The 19,240-nt window shown below is 44.6% G+C and overlaps 1 protein-coding gene across 1 annotated transcript in view; it reads right to left on the reverse strand.

Annotated features, from left to right (window-relative positions):
* Positions 1-5,204: 5,204 nt before the first annotated feature.
* EGFL8 (EGF like domain multiple 8) overlaps positions 5,205-19,240 on the reverse strand; it is a 31,883-nt gene continuing 17,847 nt past the window's right edge. Inside the window, exons 7-9 of the mRNA XM_060760250.2 lie at positions 11,527-11,603; positions 8,724-8,865; positions 5,205-5,835 (exon numbers count right to left, since the gene is read on the reverse strand). Coding sequence (XP_060616233.2) covers positions 5,786-5,835; positions 8,724-8,865; positions 11,527-11,603 — 269 coding nt within the window. The 3' untranslated portion in view covers positions 5,205-5,785. The remainder of the gene's footprint in view (positions 5,836-8,723; positions 8,866-11,526; positions 11,604-19,240) is intronic.

Consider the following 19,240-nt stretch of genomic DNA (forward strand, 5'->3'; position numbering starts at 1 on the left):
ACCTTTGGCACCTTACTCCCCCACAATATTTAGAACAGCAAGTCTCACAGAGCCATAGTGGTTCAGGAATATGGAAGTTATATGCCCAAATACTTGAAAAATTGAGTCCTCGGGTATAGCATCTTGGCTAAGCACCTTCAAAGTTACCAGCTGTGACAGAAGCCAGTTTCTATTGCCCAAATAGTGGCCACTATCATATATATATTTGGCCCTATGGTATCATCAGTGGAGTTGACATCTGATCTCTATAGAACAAGCCCTTCTGGAGAGGACAGACAACTCCCATCAGACTTCTGTACTACTGATGGGATCTGCTGTATAACAAGCTTTGGGGGGGCTGCAATTGGCCAAGCCCTGTGTGGCAACCATGTGTACCATTCCTGAATGACCTGAAGGCAAAGGTGAGACACATGTATCAAATACCTTAGAACAGTGGTTCCCAACGTGTGGTCCATGGACCACCAGTGGTGTGTAAGAACTAAAATATGTTCCGCGACCTCACCTTTACTACACTGCTGCAACAAGAGCGACTGGTCTTGCAAAGCCCTCTTATAGTGCCAAGGCTTATGCTTTTCTGTGAGCGAGCAGGTGGCGACTACTGGATGGCATATGTTCTGTACCAGAAACTAGAGCTGATGTGGTCTATCCAATGCAATTTTCTGAATCAACACCCCAAGTAACCAAACCGAATCTAAAGTTGACCAAAAACTGATTTGTAACCCTTTTGGTACTAATGTTGGAGAGTGGCCCCTGGTCAAAGTGGTCCCTGGTCAAAATAAGGTTGGGAACCACTACCTTAGAAGAAGCAACACCCTACCTTAACCTTTTGTTCCTATGTAATCGTTCTCAAATTTCTAAAAGCCAGGCTCTGTAAGCCCTTAGGGAGCCGAATATGTTCAGCCTGGAGAAGAAAGGGTTAAGAAATGATAAGATAGCTGTGTTTAGATATGTGAAATAATGTCATGTTGAGACTAGAAGTTCTCCATCTCTGCTCTAATCACAACAGGGCTGGTTGCACAGCCCTGGTTGCACTGCTGACCAAAAAGTGGCAAGTTCAAAACCCGAGTCTGGGTTGAGCTCCCGAATTTAAATAGCCCAGCTTACTGTTCACCTAAGCAGTTTGAAAACAGCTGTGCTGTGAGTAGAGAAATTAGGGTCCGCTTAAAGCAGGGAGGTTTATGACGCCATAAAAATGCCAGAGAGCAAGGAGGAAATGCTACGATCAAAAGGCTGGATGTCATAGTGGATGAAGTGACAGCTCTCCCTGTAGCCAAATCAAGCAACCTGCAGGATCCAAAGTCCTGAATGACCTCTTTCTGTCTATATGACTTATATGTCAAAAACAGCACTGAATGTTTTCCGTGTAACTGTGCATTGGGATCCCCCCGAGTCCCCTTAGGGGTGAGAAGGGCGGAATATAAATACTCTAAGTAAATAATAAATAAATAAACAGTACACCCAAGCACCAACCACTCCATTGAAGTAGGCATTATTCAAAACATGGACATCGAAGGCCTTCCTGTTTTTGTCCTTTTGTTCAGGGGGATCCTTCAAGAATAAACTTGAAAGTCAGTAATCACAGAAGATGGGAAATTGTTCTGGACTTGGTTGTGTGTCTTTAAGTCAATTCCGACTTATGGCAACCCTATCAGGGTTTCCTTGCTAGGATTTGTTCAGAGGAAGCCTCTGCCCAGGGCCACCCAGTTGACTTCCATGGGTGAATGGGAATTTGAATCCTGGACTCCAGAGTCATAGTCCAGCACTTAAACAACTACAAACGGGACTACAACTTCCAGAATAATGCTGGTTGAGAGTCTGGGTTTTATCATTCCAAACAGTTCTGTTCCCAAGCTGTGGTTTTAAGTCCGTAAAGTACGAGGGTTGAATGAAAAGTAATTCCTCTACCTTCGTAACTCCTCAACAGATGGGAGTACTGGTATGCGGCAGATACTGGCTTGTTCAGTTGACTCTCCTCTACAGTTCCATTTTGGTGGGAAGCCTTAGCATTGAATGGTTGTGTTGTTAAAGTGTAAAGTATGAAACCCTGCGCAGACGGTCAGTCAATGCGACTTAAGTAACGTGCAGTCATTGAATTCTTGACAGGAGAAGGTCTCGCCCCAAAGGAGATTAATCAGAGAATGCAAGCTGTTTATGATTATTGTGTTGATGTGAGTACTGTGTGTCGTTGGGCGAGTAAGTTTAAAGATGTTGAGGTGGGAACATCTGACTTGCATGACAAACAAAGAGTTAGATGTCCTGTGACAGCAACCACCGAGTTTCACAAGCAAAAGGTCAACAAATTGATTCAGGACCATTGTCGTATCACTCGGAGAGAAATTTCAAGCATAATCGGCATTTCACAAGAACGTGTGAGTCACATTATTGCTTTGCTTGGCTACCAGAAGATCTGTGCACGATGTGTCAACTTCCGTCATGGCTTCAGAAAACATGTTCATCGTTAGCAGAAATGTATCCAATTGTCTGGTGATTATGCAGAAAAGTGAATAGTGGTAGTTAAAGAGCACATTCTAAGGATTATTTCTGCATTTGATTTATTAAAATATTCCCATCCAAACTCAAGTAATGAAGGTGTAGGCATTACTTTTCATTCAACCATCGTAATTTACCCACAGGGCTGGAGGCTGCAGTTGCCATTCCGTTCATAACCTTGTCTCAGCTGGAATCACCAAGAGTAGCCTGAGGATTCGGATTGAGCAACATGACCCCTTATTTTGGAGTCTTCAGTGTCTACTAAGGCAAAGGCCATAGGTAATCTGTCGGGTGTGTTTTACATGCAATTTTCCTGATTCTTGACAGGAAGTTGGACTGGATGGCCCATGAGGTCTCTTCCAATTCTATGATTCTAATGGAAGCTGGAACAAGAAAACAAGTAAAATCGACCAGAGCAGTTCAAGAACCTGGCTCTCAAACAGATCTCAGTGAACATACCTTTATTAGATCAACCATGCAGCAGACAAGTTGCCTAAGTAGAACCCAGATTTCCTCTTTCCCCAAAGCAATGTCCAAGGGTTGAATATAACACAGTAAAAGGTAAATGTTTTCCCTTAAGTCCAGTCGTGTCTGGCTCCGGGGGTTGGTTCTCATCTCCATTTCTAAGCCGAAGAGCTGGCATTGTCCATAGACACCTCCAAGGTCATGTGACTGGCATGACTGCATGGAGCCCCATTACCTTCCCGCCGGAGCGGTACCTATTGATCTACTCACATTTGCATATTTTCAAACTGCTAGGTTGGCAGGAGCTGGGGCTAAACTGGAGGTCATGCCGCTCCCAAGATTCGAACCTACGACCTTTTTGTTAGCAAGTTTAGAAGCTCAGCCGTTTAACCAACTGCGCCACTGAGGGCTCCAAAAAGGTACTGGGCAGTAATTTCAAAATATCAATAGAGGAAATTGTCAAAACGCAAGGCATCCAAAAAGGAAGAATCCTGTAGAGGGATTTGCTGCAGGCCATTTTAGACCCAGAGATTCCCCATCCAACTATTCTGTTGTTTAGCAAAATGCCTCCACGCATAGAGCTCCCTTAAAAGCCAATAATGGTGCAGTCCATAAATTATTTATGAGTTGGAGGAATTATGGAGAACACCATCCTGGCAGGAGTCTCAAGCTAGATAAATCAATTAATAAAAATAGGTAGTGTAGAATATGAAGATAAGTGGCTAAGAGCAGGATACTTTTCGTCTTGAAGGAACTGTATGGGTTGAGTTAGCTTACAAGGATGTCTGGCTACAACAGAGGAATTAGTTGAAGTTATACATGGGAATGAGGAAAAACCAAGCAACTACAGCATGAGGCAGTGTGTTAGGGAGAAGCAAAGAGGGAGACATACAAATTAGTGTTTTACATCTTGGCAAGGAAACCACAGCATGCTAGTGGGGAATCAGAGACTATTTAAAGAACATGTTGGGCAGGATATCTCTTTGCTTTAAAGTGGGATACAACTCAGCTATAATTAATCATGTTTAGATATTTAGAACCAAACATTACCAATCATATACATTCTTAAACTTGATGTAGAGCAGCGTTTCTCAACTGGGGGGTCATGAGGGGGTTTCAGAGGGGTCGCCAAAGAGTATCAGAAAATATATTTCTGATGTTCTTAGGAACCCCTTTGGCACAGAAGGCTGAAGATGTCTCCGCCTGACCTTCTCCTCCTTTTTGGAAACAGACGGTGAATCTTTCCACCAAAAGCCCTCCTCCGCTGCGATTGGCAACCTCTCAGCCAAGGGGAGGGCAGTTTCTGAGACTCCAAGTGGGGAGGGGAGAGGAGGCATGCTCGGCGCATGGCTGTGTGGTGCTAATATGCGGGTGAGGAAGAGCGTGTGAGGCTGGAGGGAGTCTCACACCAACGAGTCCCTTCAAAACATTGAGGTTATGTGTGGGAAGTTTGGCTTAATTCTTTCATTGGTGGGGTTCAGAATATTCTTTGTAGGTGAACTATAAATCCCAGCAACTACAACTCCCAAATGTCAAGGTCTATTTTCCCCAATATCCACCAGTGTTCACATTTGGGGTATATTGAGTATCTGTGCCAAGTTTGATCCAGATCCATCATTGTTTGGGTCCACAGTGCCCTCTGGATGTAGGTGAACTACAACTCTAAAACTCATGGTCAATGCCCACCAAAAAAACTTCCAGTATTTTCTGTTGGTCGTGGGAGGTCTGTGTGCCAAGTTTGGTTCAATTCCATCATTGGTGGAGTTCAGAATACTCTTTGATTGTAGGTGAACTATAAATCCCAGCAATTATAACTCCCAAATGACAAAATCAATCCCCACCCAACTCCACCAGTATTCAAATTTAGGCATGTTGGGTATCTGTGTCAGATTTGGTCCAGTGAATCAAAATACATCCTGAATATCAGATATTTATATTATGATTCATAACAGTAGCAAAATTACAGTTCTGAAGTAGCAACGAAAATAATGTTATGGTTGGGAGTCACCACAACATGAGGGACTGTATTAAGGGGTCGCGGCAATAGGAAGGTTGAGAAACACTGCTGTAGAGAATAGTACAGTCACCCCTCTACATTCACTGGAGTTAAGGGCACAGGACCCATGCAAAAGTGAAACCACACATTTTAAAAAGCTGTCTTTCAACCTCAAAATATACCTCTACAAAACTCCAAGTCCCTCAACACAGTTTTTGCTGTTGACCAATCCACAAATAATCAAATCCATAAATGTTAGACCTACAAATGTAGAGGGCTGACTATTTTTATTATTGAGTTTACATAGGGGATTATAATATTTTGAGCACCTTAAAGGTGCTTTGTAGTCACTATTTTTTCATTGGCCTTAAGTGCTTCAAGTAGATCTCTGATTTCAAAGCTCACTTCCATCAATATGACATTAATTCATCCCATAGAAGGGCTTAAATACCCCAAGGCCACAAGATTATATCTGATCTTGGAAGCTAAGCAAGGTCAACCCTAATACTTAGAGGGGAGAGCACCAACAAATACCAGAATCTGTGCATTGTATTTCGGAGGAAGGAACTGTCCAAACCACCTCTGGGTATCCCTACGAAATGCATGGGTTCTCCATAAATTGACAGATCACTTGACAGCGCATACACACAGTCCAGTACAACTCTTCCCCTTCCATATAGTTTGCTCTCTGTTAGTGATGGGTGTCCACTAGCATAAATAAGGGAGGAGAGATTAACTTGAATTCTGTAAAACAACAGCCACCAGCATGCAGTTAGAAGTCAGCAGGCAGGCAGGTTTCCCATCAATCCACTTCTGATTCGAAGGATGCAGGTATCACCGGGCGATGTCATAGCCAAAGCCGTTTTTGCCGTTCTGACAGGCACCTAGGAATAAAGGCAGGGAAATAAAATAAAAGGGGGGTTAAGAAGTAAAGTGGTGAACGGCCCAAGATCACCAGTATCCTGCAAGAAGACTTCTGTCTGCTTCAAAGCCATACTTCCAGGAATATGGCATCAATTAACCCTGACCTTGAAGGAGCTGGGGGTGGTGACAGCCGACAGGGAGCTCTGGTGTGGGCTGGACCATGAGGTCACGAAGAGTTGGAGACGACTGAATGAATGAACAACAACCCTGCACAAGGTCTTAAAAGCCCTAAATTCTGTCTGATCTTGAAACCCACATATCCCAAGTCCTGAGCCACTACTAATATACCTCATTGCTTCCTCTTTGAAGATACCAGGAAGTCAAGAGACTCTTAATACTTTTAATACTTCAATTTTCTTTCTTTTAACACTATATTTCTCTCTCTTTTTTTTCTTTTAACACTATTTCTCTTTCTCTTTTCTCTCTCTCTTACCCCTTACCCCCCATCCCCTACATGCTATATTCTTTTTCCTTTCTTACTTTCATGCTTTTCTATATCCCTTCTTTATACCCCAAAGATCCATTGGATTTTTTTATTGTGATAAATTTTAAATTCAATAAAGATTATATAAAAATAATATACCTTATTGCTATTTAGGTATTACATTTTTAAGTATCTGAAGTTAAAATATTGCCTGCAATGAAAGGTGCAGATTTTGTGTGTGTGTGTGTGTGTGTTAGGAGTGACTTAAGAAACTGCAAGTCGCTTCTGGTGTGAGAGAATTGGCCATCTGCAAGGACATTGCCCAGGGGATAATAAATAATAATAAATAATAATCTTTATTTGTACCCCGCTACCATCTCCCCGAGGGACTCGGTGCGGCTTACATGAGGCCGAGCCCACAACACAACAATAAAAACAATAGCAACAGTAATACAAACAATAAATAAAACTCATAAACAGAAAATAGCAATAAACATTAACAATAACACAATGACGTTTAAAAACCTATGGCAGGGCCAAATATACTAATTAAAAATTTAAAAAAAATGCTGGGCATGACCAGGTGACATATAACCAGGATAGAAATTTTGGAGAGGGGTAGAGGATGCCCGAATGTTTTGATGTTTTTACCATCCTTGTGGGAGACTTCTCTCATTTCTCCATATGGTGAGCTGGATCTGACAGAGGAAGCTCAACCTGCTCTCCCTGGATTGGTCAGCAGTCCTGCCAGCACAAGGGCTTAACCCATTACATCACCGGAGCAATATAATATAAATAATATAGTAATATAATATAATATAATATAATATAATATAATATAATAATCTGCTGCTCTAGAGACTAGGGACTCTTCTACATTGAGCACTTAGGTTGGTTTGGAACCAGTTTAGCAATAACTTATTTGCTATGCAGATGTTTAGCTGACATTTCTGGGAAGAGTTTGAGGCCAGGAATGTGATTGCAATAACCACAGAATGTGGCCTTAGATTGGTCCAGAATCTGCACCATCCATCACGTGGGATTTTCCCCCATTTCTTTGGTGAGATGTGCACCAGTGCTCTGGAGATATGAGAGGTGGAAGGGAAAAAGGAAAATGCCAGTTAGTAGTGGAGATAATAAACGACCTGTCGTAAGGGTCAATTGGCCTCTACTGTCTAGATATGCCCTTGGGGCTTTTTCTGGCAGGTCCTCGTGTTCCAAATGTTACAAACCACTCCAGTGTAGTGGGTTGCTGTGAGTTTTCTGGGCTGTATGGCCATGTTACAGAAGCATTCTTGCCTGACGTTTCACCCAAATCTGTGGCAGGCATCCTCAGAGGTTGCCTACCATAGATATGGGTGAAGTGTCAGGAGAAAATGCTTCTGGAACATGGCCATATGTTCCAAAATAACACATTCCAATGCTGTTTTGCTGGCAACGTGCTTTGTATTTGGGGTTTAGAATCATAGAATCATAGAGTTGGATGAGACCTCATAGGCCTTGCAATCCAACCCCTTTCTGCCAAGAACCAGGAAAATCACATTCAAAGCACCCCCAACAGATGGCTACTCAGCCTCTGCTTAAAAGCCTCCAAAGAAGGAGCCTCCACCACACTCTGGGGCAGAGAGTTCCTCTGCTGAACAGCTCTCGCCATCAGGAAGTTCTTCCTAATGTTCAGGTTGAATTGCCTTTCCTGTAGTTTGAAGCCCTTGTTCCGCATCCTAGTCTCCAGGGCAGCAGAAAACAAGCTTTCTCCCTCCTCCCTATAACTTCCCCTCACATATTGATTCATGGCCCTTGTCATGTCTCCTCTCAGCCTTCTCTTCTGCAGGCTAAACATGCCCAGCTCTTTTAGCCGCTCCTTATACGGCTTGTTGTCCAGACCTTTGATCATTTTAGTGTCCCTCTTCTGGACACATTCCAATTTGTCAACATCTCCCTTGATGCATATTAATGGGCTTATATTGGACTTCTCCCTCAATTTTGATTGATGTGCTCAATTCCCCTTAATCCATACTGCAGCGTGCTTCAAGGTGTTTGACTTGTAGCTGCTGCAGTTTGAAGCTAGCTTTGCATTTGATCATATGTTCCGTGTAGATGTTCCCTAGGACATAAACAATGGATTAAAACTGCCAAAAAAGAGGAGAGATTCCAACTAAACATTAGGAACAACTTCCTATCTATAAGAACTGTTCAGCAATGGAATAAGATGCCTCTCAATTGGGTGGAGTCTCCTTCTCTAGAGATATTTAAAACAGAGGTTGGATGTCCATTTGTCAGGAGGGCTTAGAAGCTGTATTCCTGCCTGGCAGAATGTGATTGGACTGGATGGTCCTTGAGGGATCTTTTCCAACTCTATGATTCTAACATGTTTTAATTGCAGGCAGGAAAGGAGACATATCTTGAGATCTTTCTGATACTCACAGTCTCCCAGTTTCTCCTCAAGGAAAAGGAGCTGGTCACTGAGCGACTCCACTTGGTCCAGGTAACGGAGGCGACTCCACATCTCTTTCAACTGGGCGGGCTCCAGGGTTGAGGGTAAGACGGAGATGGCACGTTCAAGGCGCTGTTGGCGGACAGGGAAGGGGTGCTTCAATGCCAGTATTTTCTTAGAACCGCACAAGTCTTGCCAACCAGTTACCCACTTTCTGCAGATGTCCCCTCTGCCCATACTACACTATCAATGGGAATCAAAACACCACTGAAGGGAGTGCAATTGTCTTATTTCCGTCTTATAAACAGTACTGATAAATATGCACGCTAGCCCTCTGTTTTTGGTAAGTGCTGGACTATTGTCTACTGGCTTGTACTCGCACACAGCTGAAAGATGCCAGTATTAAAAAAAATCTCTAAAATCATAAAAACATGCCCAGCTCTTTAAACCTCTCCTCATAGGGCTTGTTCTCCAGGCCCTTTATCATTTGAGTTGCCCTCCTCTGGACACATTTCAGCTTGTCAACATCTCTCTTCAATTGCTCAGAACTGGACACAGTGTGTTTCCAGGTGTGGTCTAACCAAGACAGAATAGAGCATGGGTAGCATGACTTCCCTGGATCTAGACACTAGACTCCTATTCATGCAGGCCAAAATCCCATTGGCTTTTTTTGCAGCCGCATGACATTGTTGGCTCATGTTTAACTTGTCCACGAGGACTCCAAGATCTTTTTCACACGCCCTGCTCTCGAGCCAGGCATCGTCTCCCATTCTGTATCTTTGCATTTCCATTTTTCTGCCTAAGTGGAGTATCTTGCATTGTTGCTGTTAAACTTCATTTTGTTAGTTTTGCCCCATCTCTCTAATCTGTTATTATCTGAGATAACACCTCTGTAGAAGTTTCTACATCTTCCAACACATCTCTGTGGTTGACATCTACTGGAAACTGACTGCAGAATTGCACTGGAAGAACTAGGGATTGCTAGAGAAGTATTATTTCTAGAAATCTCTAATTCCTCCAGCAAGACCAAAGTTGACCACAGAGTCACATTAGAAGACCTGAATATTCCCAAAGGAAACACTTTTAACAAAAGTCTGTGAACAATCAAATCCACAAAAAGTCAAAACTGCAATTGTGGAGGGATGGCTGCACAGCTCCAGCACTCCATCACCCAGCATTGTAGCCGCAATGTTTGCAGGATTCCAGAAACCAGAATCCAAAAAGTAATTTTCCAAGTTCTCAGGCAGATGCAGTAGGTCCTTTGTCCCTCTGAATTCTCAAAATGCCTTCTGTGCACACGCCTTGCAAATCAAAAGCTGGATTCATTCTGTGCGTTTCTGCAAAATGCCTCCGTCCTGATCTTTGCTGCCTGGAGGAATGTCATGCTGAAATGCTGGCAGCATATGTTCTGTTCTCTGTCTGTCATTTTCGCTCAGGGTCTCATTGTCTTCCTCGGGTTTACAAAAGTTATTTTCTTGAATGAGCCTGAACAGCAAATCTGGGATCCTTTGAAAATTGGCAAAAATGGCACTGCCATACTTGGAGTACATCATAAGATGGCATGACTCTTAGGAAAGGAAATAAGGCAAGAAGCCAGCATAGTATAGTGATTTGAGTATGGGATCATGATCCTGGAGACCATGGTTTGAAACCTTGCTTAGCTATGAAACCCTAATATGTCACCTTGGGAAAGTCACTCATTCTCTGCCCCAGAAATTGCTATAATAGGGTCCTGTTTGACACCACTTATCTGCCGTGGCTCAATGTTTTGGAATTATAGAATTCATTTATTTACTTACTTACAGTATTTATATTCCATCCTTCTCACCCTGCAGGGGACTCAGGGTGGATTACAATGTACATATACATGGCAAACATTAAATGCCATTAGACATACAACATATATAGACAGACACAGAGGCAATTTAACATTCCAGCTTTCTGGCTTCATGAGGGTATGCTTGATTCCGGCCACAGGAGGAGCTGCCACTTCACTGTCCACTTGTGACACCAAGTCCTTGATGGAGTACTTCCTCATTCTTATGCAGGCTGCTGGAAGGTTTTATGGTGTTGTAAATTAAATTAAATTAGCCTCCCCGCATAAAGCGGTACCTATATTTTCTACTTGACAGATGCAACTGTTTTTTGGGCTGTATAGGTCAACAGCAAGCTAGACTATTAATAGTCGGGAGCTCACTCTGACCTGGGCTGGCTTCGAACTCATGATCTCTCGGTCAGTAGTGATTTAATGCAGCTGGCTACTAACTAGCTGCACCACAGCCTGGTCCAGTTGTAGTTTTACAAAGTCTTTTACCTTCTCTGTAAAAGAATGCTGGCTCCTTCTAGAATTCCATATCCTTGAGACATGACAGTTAAAATGATGTCCAACTGCATTAATTCTACAGTGTAGATGCACCCAAAGTGGAAGCCAATAGGAAAAGAGATAAGACAGGTGGAGAACTCTGTCCCTGATTTTGCAAGACCTAAGCAGGACAGACAATAACCAAGGATCTTGCAGGTCTTCCATTCATAAGCCTTCTAGGTCTTCCAGCACATTTCCATGGCCAACTTCTGCTGTAAGCTGAACATAGAATTGTATTGAAGTGTCTAGAGGTTCCAAGATTGATGTTTTCTGTAGGAATCTCTCAGTCCTCTAGCATGACTGGAAGAAGTAGACCACACTGGATGGCCAAGAGATTCCTTCAGAGAACAATATTAATCAAATCCATGGATAATCAAATCAGCAAGAGTCAAAGCTGCAAGTGTGGAGGGTCAACTGTACAAAGATCTCACCTCTTCCAGCTGCTCCACTCTAGCTTGAAGCTCCTGGATCTCATTCGGGATTGTCTCTTGAATCCCTAAAACTTGACCTGGAAGGAGGGAGAAAAAGGATGAGTAGAGCTGGAATGAAATCCCAGATATGTTATGAGGAAAGAAATTGGGTCAGGAGCACAACTAGAAATAACCAGTATAGTGAATGTGATTTGAGTGTTGGACTAGGATTTGAGTCCACACTCAGCCATGGAAACCCACCAGGTGACCCTAATCAAGTCCCACTCTATCTCAAAACATGGGAAAAACAAACCCCATTATTAGGGTCGTCATAAGTCAGAACAACTTGAAGACACACAACAACACCATGATATTTGCTACCAAATTTTCTTTTGACTTTGATTAACCCTATGCATTAGAGACCACCAAGGACTGTAGTAATTAGCCACCTGCTCAGATCTGCTAAAAAGAACACCTCTCTAGAAATCGCCAGGCCCTGCAGAAATAATTTTGTAATCAACATCGGACAGACATTATGACCCTATGGTCATCTTCCAGCAGACGGTGACATTACATGAGGCTTGGCCTCATGTAAGCCGCACCGAGTCCCTTGGGGAGATGGTAGCAGGGTACAAATAAAGGTTTTTTTTTCATCATTATTATTATTATTATTATTATTATTATTATTATTAAGTTGCATGGAGGACCGAGAGTTTAAATCTGTGAATAATCAGAATAATAGTCAAACCCGCAAATCTACATGGCCGACTGTATTATGCGCTTGGCTGTGGATTTCAAAGACAAGGAGCCAGCTTATCCCTAATCCATCTAAAACACAGACGTGTGCTTTTCACCTTAAGAACAGACAAGCATCTCGAGCTCTGAGGATTACCTGGGAAGGAATCCCACTGGAGCATTGCAGCACACCCAAATACCTGGGAGTTACCCTGAACCGTTCTTTAACCAACAAGAAGCACTGCTTAAATAGCAAGCAAAACGTGGGCACTAGAAACAATATCATATGAAAGCTGACTGGCACAACCTGGGGATCACAACCAGGCACAGTGAAGACATCTGCCCTTGCGCCTTTCATAGTGAAGATACATGCCCAGTGTGGAACACATCTCACCATGTTAAAGCAGTGGATGTGGCTCTTAATGAGACATGACACATTATCACAGGATACCTATGCCCCACAACACTGGAGAAAATATATTGTTTAGCTGGTATTGCACCACCTGACATCTGTCGAGAAGTAGCAGCCAATAATGAAAGGACCAAGGCAGAATAGAATATTGGCGACTCCAAAGATCATTCAATTCACATCTCAACAACCCATTTGGCCCGAAATTAATAAGGACTTATTGACAATTCCAAAACACTCTCCCGACAAGATACAGCTGAGGTGCCAGGTTGGTGGCCCCTCCAGGCTAAAGGTGGTGCTGCTCAATGCCAGGTCAGTAAATGGGAAAACTTCCATTATTAAAGATCTAATCCTGGAAGAGCAAGCTGACCTGGCTTGTATAACGGAGACCTGGCTGGACGAGGGGGGAGGGGTAAATCTCTCCCAACTCTGTCCACCAGGTTACTCCGTTCAGCACCAACCAAGGCTTGGAGGGCGGGGAGGCGGAGTCGCAGTGGTCTATAAGGTTTGTATTCCCCTGATCAGGTGCCCCATCCCACAGTCATCTTCTTTTGAGTGTGCCGGCTTTAGGATAGGTGACCGGGACAGGATAGGGATTCTGTTGGCGTACCGACCACCCCGCTGCACAACAGTCTCCTTACCTGAGCTAGCGGGAGTGGTCTCGGACTGGGCATTAAGCTTTCAACAGCTTATAGTCTTGGGGGACTTCAATGTCCATGCCGAGACCTCTCTTACGGGTGCAGCTCAGGACTTCATGGCCGCCATGGCAACCATGGGCCTGTCCCAATTAGTATCTGGTCCCACCCATAGTGCCGGGCACACACTGGATTTGGTCTTTTCTCAAGGATGGGGTGAAAGTGACGGGGTGGAGGAGCTGACCATCGCTCCATTGCCATGGACCGATCACCACCTGATCAGGTTTAGACTCACTGCGCCTCCTAACCTCCGCAGGGGTGGTGGGCCTATTAGAATGGTCCGCCCCAGGAGGCTTATGGAGCCAGAAGGCTTCCTGACGGCTCTTGGGGAATTCTCCACCTTCATGGCTAGCGACTCTGTCGATGTCTTGGTCTCTCGCTGGGATAGGGAAATGACCAGGGCAATCGACACAATCGCTCCGGAACGCCCCCTCTCGAGTAACCGAGCTAAACCTGATCCTTGGTTTACCAAGGAGCTGGCAGCAATGAAGCGAAAGAAGAGGAGGCTGGAGTGCGTGTGGCGCCGGAACCCCACCAACCCGGCCCAAACACACCTGAATGCCTTCCTAAGGTCCTATGGTGTGGCAATTGCGGCGGCACAGAAAACATTTCTTGCCGCCAACATTGCATCTGCGAAGAACCGTCCAGCTGAGCTGTTCCGAGTTGTCAGGGGTCTGTTAAATCCGCCGAAAAGCGAGGCCCCTGATAACACGGCAGCTCGCTGTGAAGCATTTGCTCGATTCTTCGCGGATAAAATTGGGCGGATTCGGTCGGGCTTTGACGCCACATTAACGGCAGTCTCTGGGGATGTAACGAGAGCATCTGCTTGTCCAGTTTTGTTGGATTCATTTCAATTAGTTCAGCTTGAGGATGTGGACAGGATCCTTGGAGAGGTGCGACCCACCACATGCATCCTAGACCCCTGCCCTTCCTGGCTGATCAAGGAAGCCAGAGGGGGTTTGGCAGGGTGGGTGAAGGTGATGGTTAATACCTCCTTACAGAAAGGAGAGTTTCCAGCGAGCTTAAAGCAAGCTATTATAAAACCGCTGTTGAAGAAACCATCACTGGATCCCACCCAATTCGACAACTATCGGCCAGTTTCCAATCTCCCCTATTTGGGCAAAGTCATGGAACGTGTGGTGGCAACACAACTCCAGGGGTTTCTGGTAGACACTGATTATCTAGATCCGGCACAGTCTGGCTTTAGGCCGGGACATGGTACTGAGACAGCCTTGGTCGCCTTGGTAGATGATCTGCGCAGGGAACTAGACAGGGGGAGTGTGTCCCTGTTAGTTCTGCTGGACCTCTCAGCGGCCTTCGATACCGTCGATCACGGTATCCTTCTGGGACGCCTCATGGACATGGGGCTCGGGGGCACTGCTCTGCGGTGGCTCTGATCCTTCCTTGAGGGTCGGTCTCAGAAGGTGTTATTGGGTGACACCTGTTCGGCTCCACAACCGTTGTTGTGTGGAGTCCCACAGGGTTCTATTCTGTCCCCGATGTTATTCAACATCTACATGAAGCCGTTGGGAGAGATCATTCGGAGTTTCGGAATGAGATGTTATCTCTACGCAGATGATGTCCAAATCTGTCACTCCTTCTCACCTGTCACCAAGGAGGCTGTTCAGACCTTGAATCGGTGCTTGGCTGCTGTGTCGGACTGGATGAGAGCTAACAAATTGAAATTGAATCCAGACAAGACAGAGGTCCTACTGGTCAATCGTAAGGCCGAACAGGGTATAGGGTTACAGCCTGTGTTAGACGGGGTTACACTCCCCCTGAAGACGCAGGTTCGCAGCTTGGGAGTGATCCTGGACTCATCGCTGAGCCTGGAACCCCAGGTCTCAGCGGTGGCCGGGAGAGCTTTCGCACAATTAAAACTTGTGCGCCAGCTGCGCCCGTACCTTGGGAAGTCGGATCTGGCCACGGTGGTCCACGCTCTTGTCACATCACGTTTGGATTACTGCAACGCACTCTACGTGGGGTTGCCTTTGAAGACTGCTCGGAAACTTCAACTAGTCCAGCGGGAGGCAGCCTGGTTGCTTACCGGAGCGGCATACAGGGAGCATACCACCCCCCTGTTATGCCAGCTCCACTGGCTGCCAATCCAATTCCGAGCACAATTCAAGGTGCTGGTTTTGACCTACAAAACCCTATACGGTTCCGGCCCAGTGTATCTGTCCGAACGTATCTCCCTATACGTCCCACCTCGGAGTCTAAGATCTTCTGGGGAGGCCCTGCTCTCAACCCTGCCTTTATCACAAGTGAGACTGGCGGGGACGAGGAGCAGGGCCTTCTCAGCAGTGGCCCCCCGCCTGTGGAATTCACTCCCCGGGGAGATCAGATCAGCGACCTCCCTCCTCTCATTCAGGAGAAAGCTGAAAACTTGGATGTGGGACCAGGCTTTCGGAAACTCTGGCAGCTAAAAGAAAAAGAGAAAGACCATAATGATGGGCAAACAATGAAGAATCTGTTGGACCTTGGAATGTGAAACACTGACCATGAGACTGTTTATTACTACGCTATGGTGCTATATATTGATGTTTTTAATCTGTTAATTATTTAATGATTGTAACTGTTTTTATATTTGTATGTATTTGGATATAGGCATCGAATTGTGCCTTCTTTTTGTAAGCCGCCCTGAGTCCCCCCTCGGGGGTGAGAAGGGCGGGGTATAAGTAACAGAAATAAAATAAATAAATAAATAAGTGACATCGCTTGCCCATCCTCTGTTTGGATGTCAACCAGCATGCCAATGCCTTAAATCAAGAAATAGTTTTCTAAGATGTACAAAGATATTCACGGGAACCCCATAGCAAGCGAGAGTCCAAAAGTGGCAGGCTAAAACCCAGAACCTCAATCCATGACTGATACCAGATGAGAGACTCTCTCCTGCACACACAGAAGACTGGGAGACTTTGAAGGTGCTGAACATACTGCACTCTGACACTACAAAGTGCAGAGTTAATCTTCAGAAATAGGGCTACAAAGTGGAGTCCACAACATGCGCATGTGGAGAAGAGCAAACCACAGACCACTTACTACAATGCAGTCTGAGCCCTGCCACATGCACAATGGAGGACTTTCTTACAGCGACACCAGAGGTATTCCATGCAGTCAGCTTCTGGTCAAAGGACATTTAATATAATGCCAAGTTTTTAACTTTGTTTGTGTTTTTAAATACATTATAACTGTACCCTCAACTCATTTCTGACATGATAAGTAAATAAATAAGTTGGCCATCAATATTAGGCCTAATTTGATTATTGGCAGATTTAATTTATGGATTCTATCTAGGAATGTCTAGGTCAGGTGGCGCAAGCCAGGTGAGGGGCTTCACATGAGGTGCAGCCTCCCTCGCCTGGCTTTCACCACTTGCCAGGCTTGATGGGCAGTGTGAGTCAGGTGAGGGAGGCTGCACAGCACAGTCTGGCTTCGCATGAAGCCCCTCACCACTTGCCAGGCCCAACAGGCACTGAGAGGGAGGCCTCCTCCTCAGCGGGCCAGATAAGTGCCCTTGGTGGGCCGCATGTGGCCCACGGGCCGTAGTTTGAGGACCTCTGGTCTAGGTCCCCTGAGCAATTTTGTGATCAGCTTCACTTTATGACCTTGGACAAATCACATTATCTCAGCCACAGAAAATGCTGTGATAGGGTTGCTTTAAGATTGCCAGAAATTGGAACTAACTTGAAGGCACACAACAACAACTGTCAGCTTTTTAGAATAGGAAAAGGCCTTGTGTAGTTTCTAGGAAGTCCCTTAACCTCTAGTTGAAAAGCATTCTGAGAAAAGGGAACTATTTAACCATTCCCTTTTTCAAAATGTTTTCTTTGGTATTGTGGGAGATACAGAAATGTATCCACTGACACAAGCATGGCAAACATACCTTCTTCTTAAAAGACTTCAGAGAGGGGTGATTTCTCCACAAACTCCAAACTACAGAATTAATGCAGTTTGGTACGACTTGGACAACCATGGTCCAATGCTATGGAGTTGTAGCTTGGTGAGACTCCAGCCCTCTTTGGCAGAGAGGACAAAATACCTTGACAAACTAAAACTCCCAGGATTCTATAGCACTGAACCATGGCAGTTCAAGTGGTGTCAAACTGTGTCAATTCTACAATGTAGAGATACACTCTGGCTGCTTTCCTTGGCTCCGTCTTTGGGTTCCAAAATGGTGTTCCTGCAATTTTCAGGGTCTCAATCTCAGGATATTGGCCCATGACTTTATAAACACATGACTTAATTGGAATAGCATACTAAGAAAAACAAAACAGAACTTCTACACATTTACAGGATGAGCATATCTTATCCAGAAATCCAAAAATGCTCCTTCCCACACAGGTGGCTGAAAAAGATGAAACTATTGCTTTCTGATGATTCAGTCTGTACAAACTTTGATTCGTGCACAAAATTATTTAAAATATTGGATAAAATTACCTTCAGGCTATGAATATGAGTAATGTATGAAACATAAATGAACACCTGTCAGTGACAAGGATCCCACCCTATCCCCCAAGAGATTTCATTATATGCAAAGGAAGGTGTTCCAAAAATACCCAAAAACCTTAAGCACTTCTGGTCCCAAGCATTTTGGATAAGGAATGCTCAGCCTGTGCCTCCCAGTATTGCTTCATTTATTCTGTTTGTCATGGAATCGGAATAAGGATTTCTTCCAAAAGTCAGAGCCTGACTCCACATTTACAGCTCCCAGAATTCTTCATGCCAGTGGGAGATTCTGGGGATTGCAGTGTAAACATGTAACCTTTCAAAACTCTGCTCAATATTTTATTTCTAAGTTCTCCTTTCTGACCTCTTAAGATTTTGTCAGGTTTCTGACCTAACATTCACCATGACTCCATTCCCAACCCTAAAGGCTAGAAACTTGTGTTTACCAAGGAAATCTGTGGTTTTACTTGGGATGCTGACAGGGTAGAGGTTTAAAATATTTTTGTCGTGTAATTAATTATCGTGTCAGGAGCAAACCAAACAGCTCTATTGCATTAAAAACAAACAAACCACAAAGTTTGCAAACTTGGCATTCTATTAAATGTCCTTTGACTAGTAGCTGGCCACTTGGAGTTCTTCTGGTGTTGCTGCAATAAGGTCCTCCACTGTACGTGTAGCAGGGCTCAGGTTGCATTGCAGTAGGTGGTCTGTGGTTTGCTCTTCTACACACTCGCATGTCGTGGATTCCACTTTGTGGCCCCATTTCTCATGGTGCCAGAGCGCAGTCTGTTCAGCGCCTTCCAAGTTGCCCAGTTTTCTGCATGCCCAGGAGGGAGTCTCTCATTTGGTATCAGCCATTGATTGAAGTTCTGGGTTTGAGCCTGCTACTTTTGGACTCTCGCTTGCTGAGATGTTCCAGAAAGTGTAGATCTTAGAAAACGGTTTCTTGATTTAAGTCATTGGCATGCTGGCTGATATCCAAACATGGAATGGGCCGGAGTTGTCACTGCCTTGGTCCTTTCATTATTGGTTGCTACTTCCCCGCGGATGTCAGGTGATGCAATACCGGCTAAACAGAGTAATTTCTCCAGTGATGTAGGACTGAGACACCCCGTGATAATGCGACATGTCTCATTAAGAGCCACAGCCACTGTTTTAGCGTGATGAGATGTTTTCAACACTGGGCATACATACTCAGCAGCAGAGTAGCAAAGTACAGATGCCGTTGGGTGTCTACTGTCTAGTACAGTGTTTCTCAAACTCTGCTCCTCCAAGTGTTTTGGACTTCAGCTCCCAAAAATCCCAGCCAACTTACCATCTGTTAGAAACTGTGGGAGCTGAAGTCCAAAACATCTGGAGGAGCCCAGTTTGAGAATCTCTACAACCTCCGAAAACGATTATAACTGTTTGTAAGAAGAGACAAGGAAGTTGCGTAACTAGATGCGCC

Source organism: Anolis sagrei, chromosome 2, assembly GCF_037176765.1.
Source record: "Anolis sagrei isolate rAnoSag1 chromosome 2, rAnoSag1.mat, whole genome shotgun sequence".
Taxonomy (NCBI): domain Eukaryota; kingdom Metazoa; phylum Chordata; class Lepidosauria; order Squamata; family Dactyloidae; genus Anolis; species Anolis sagrei.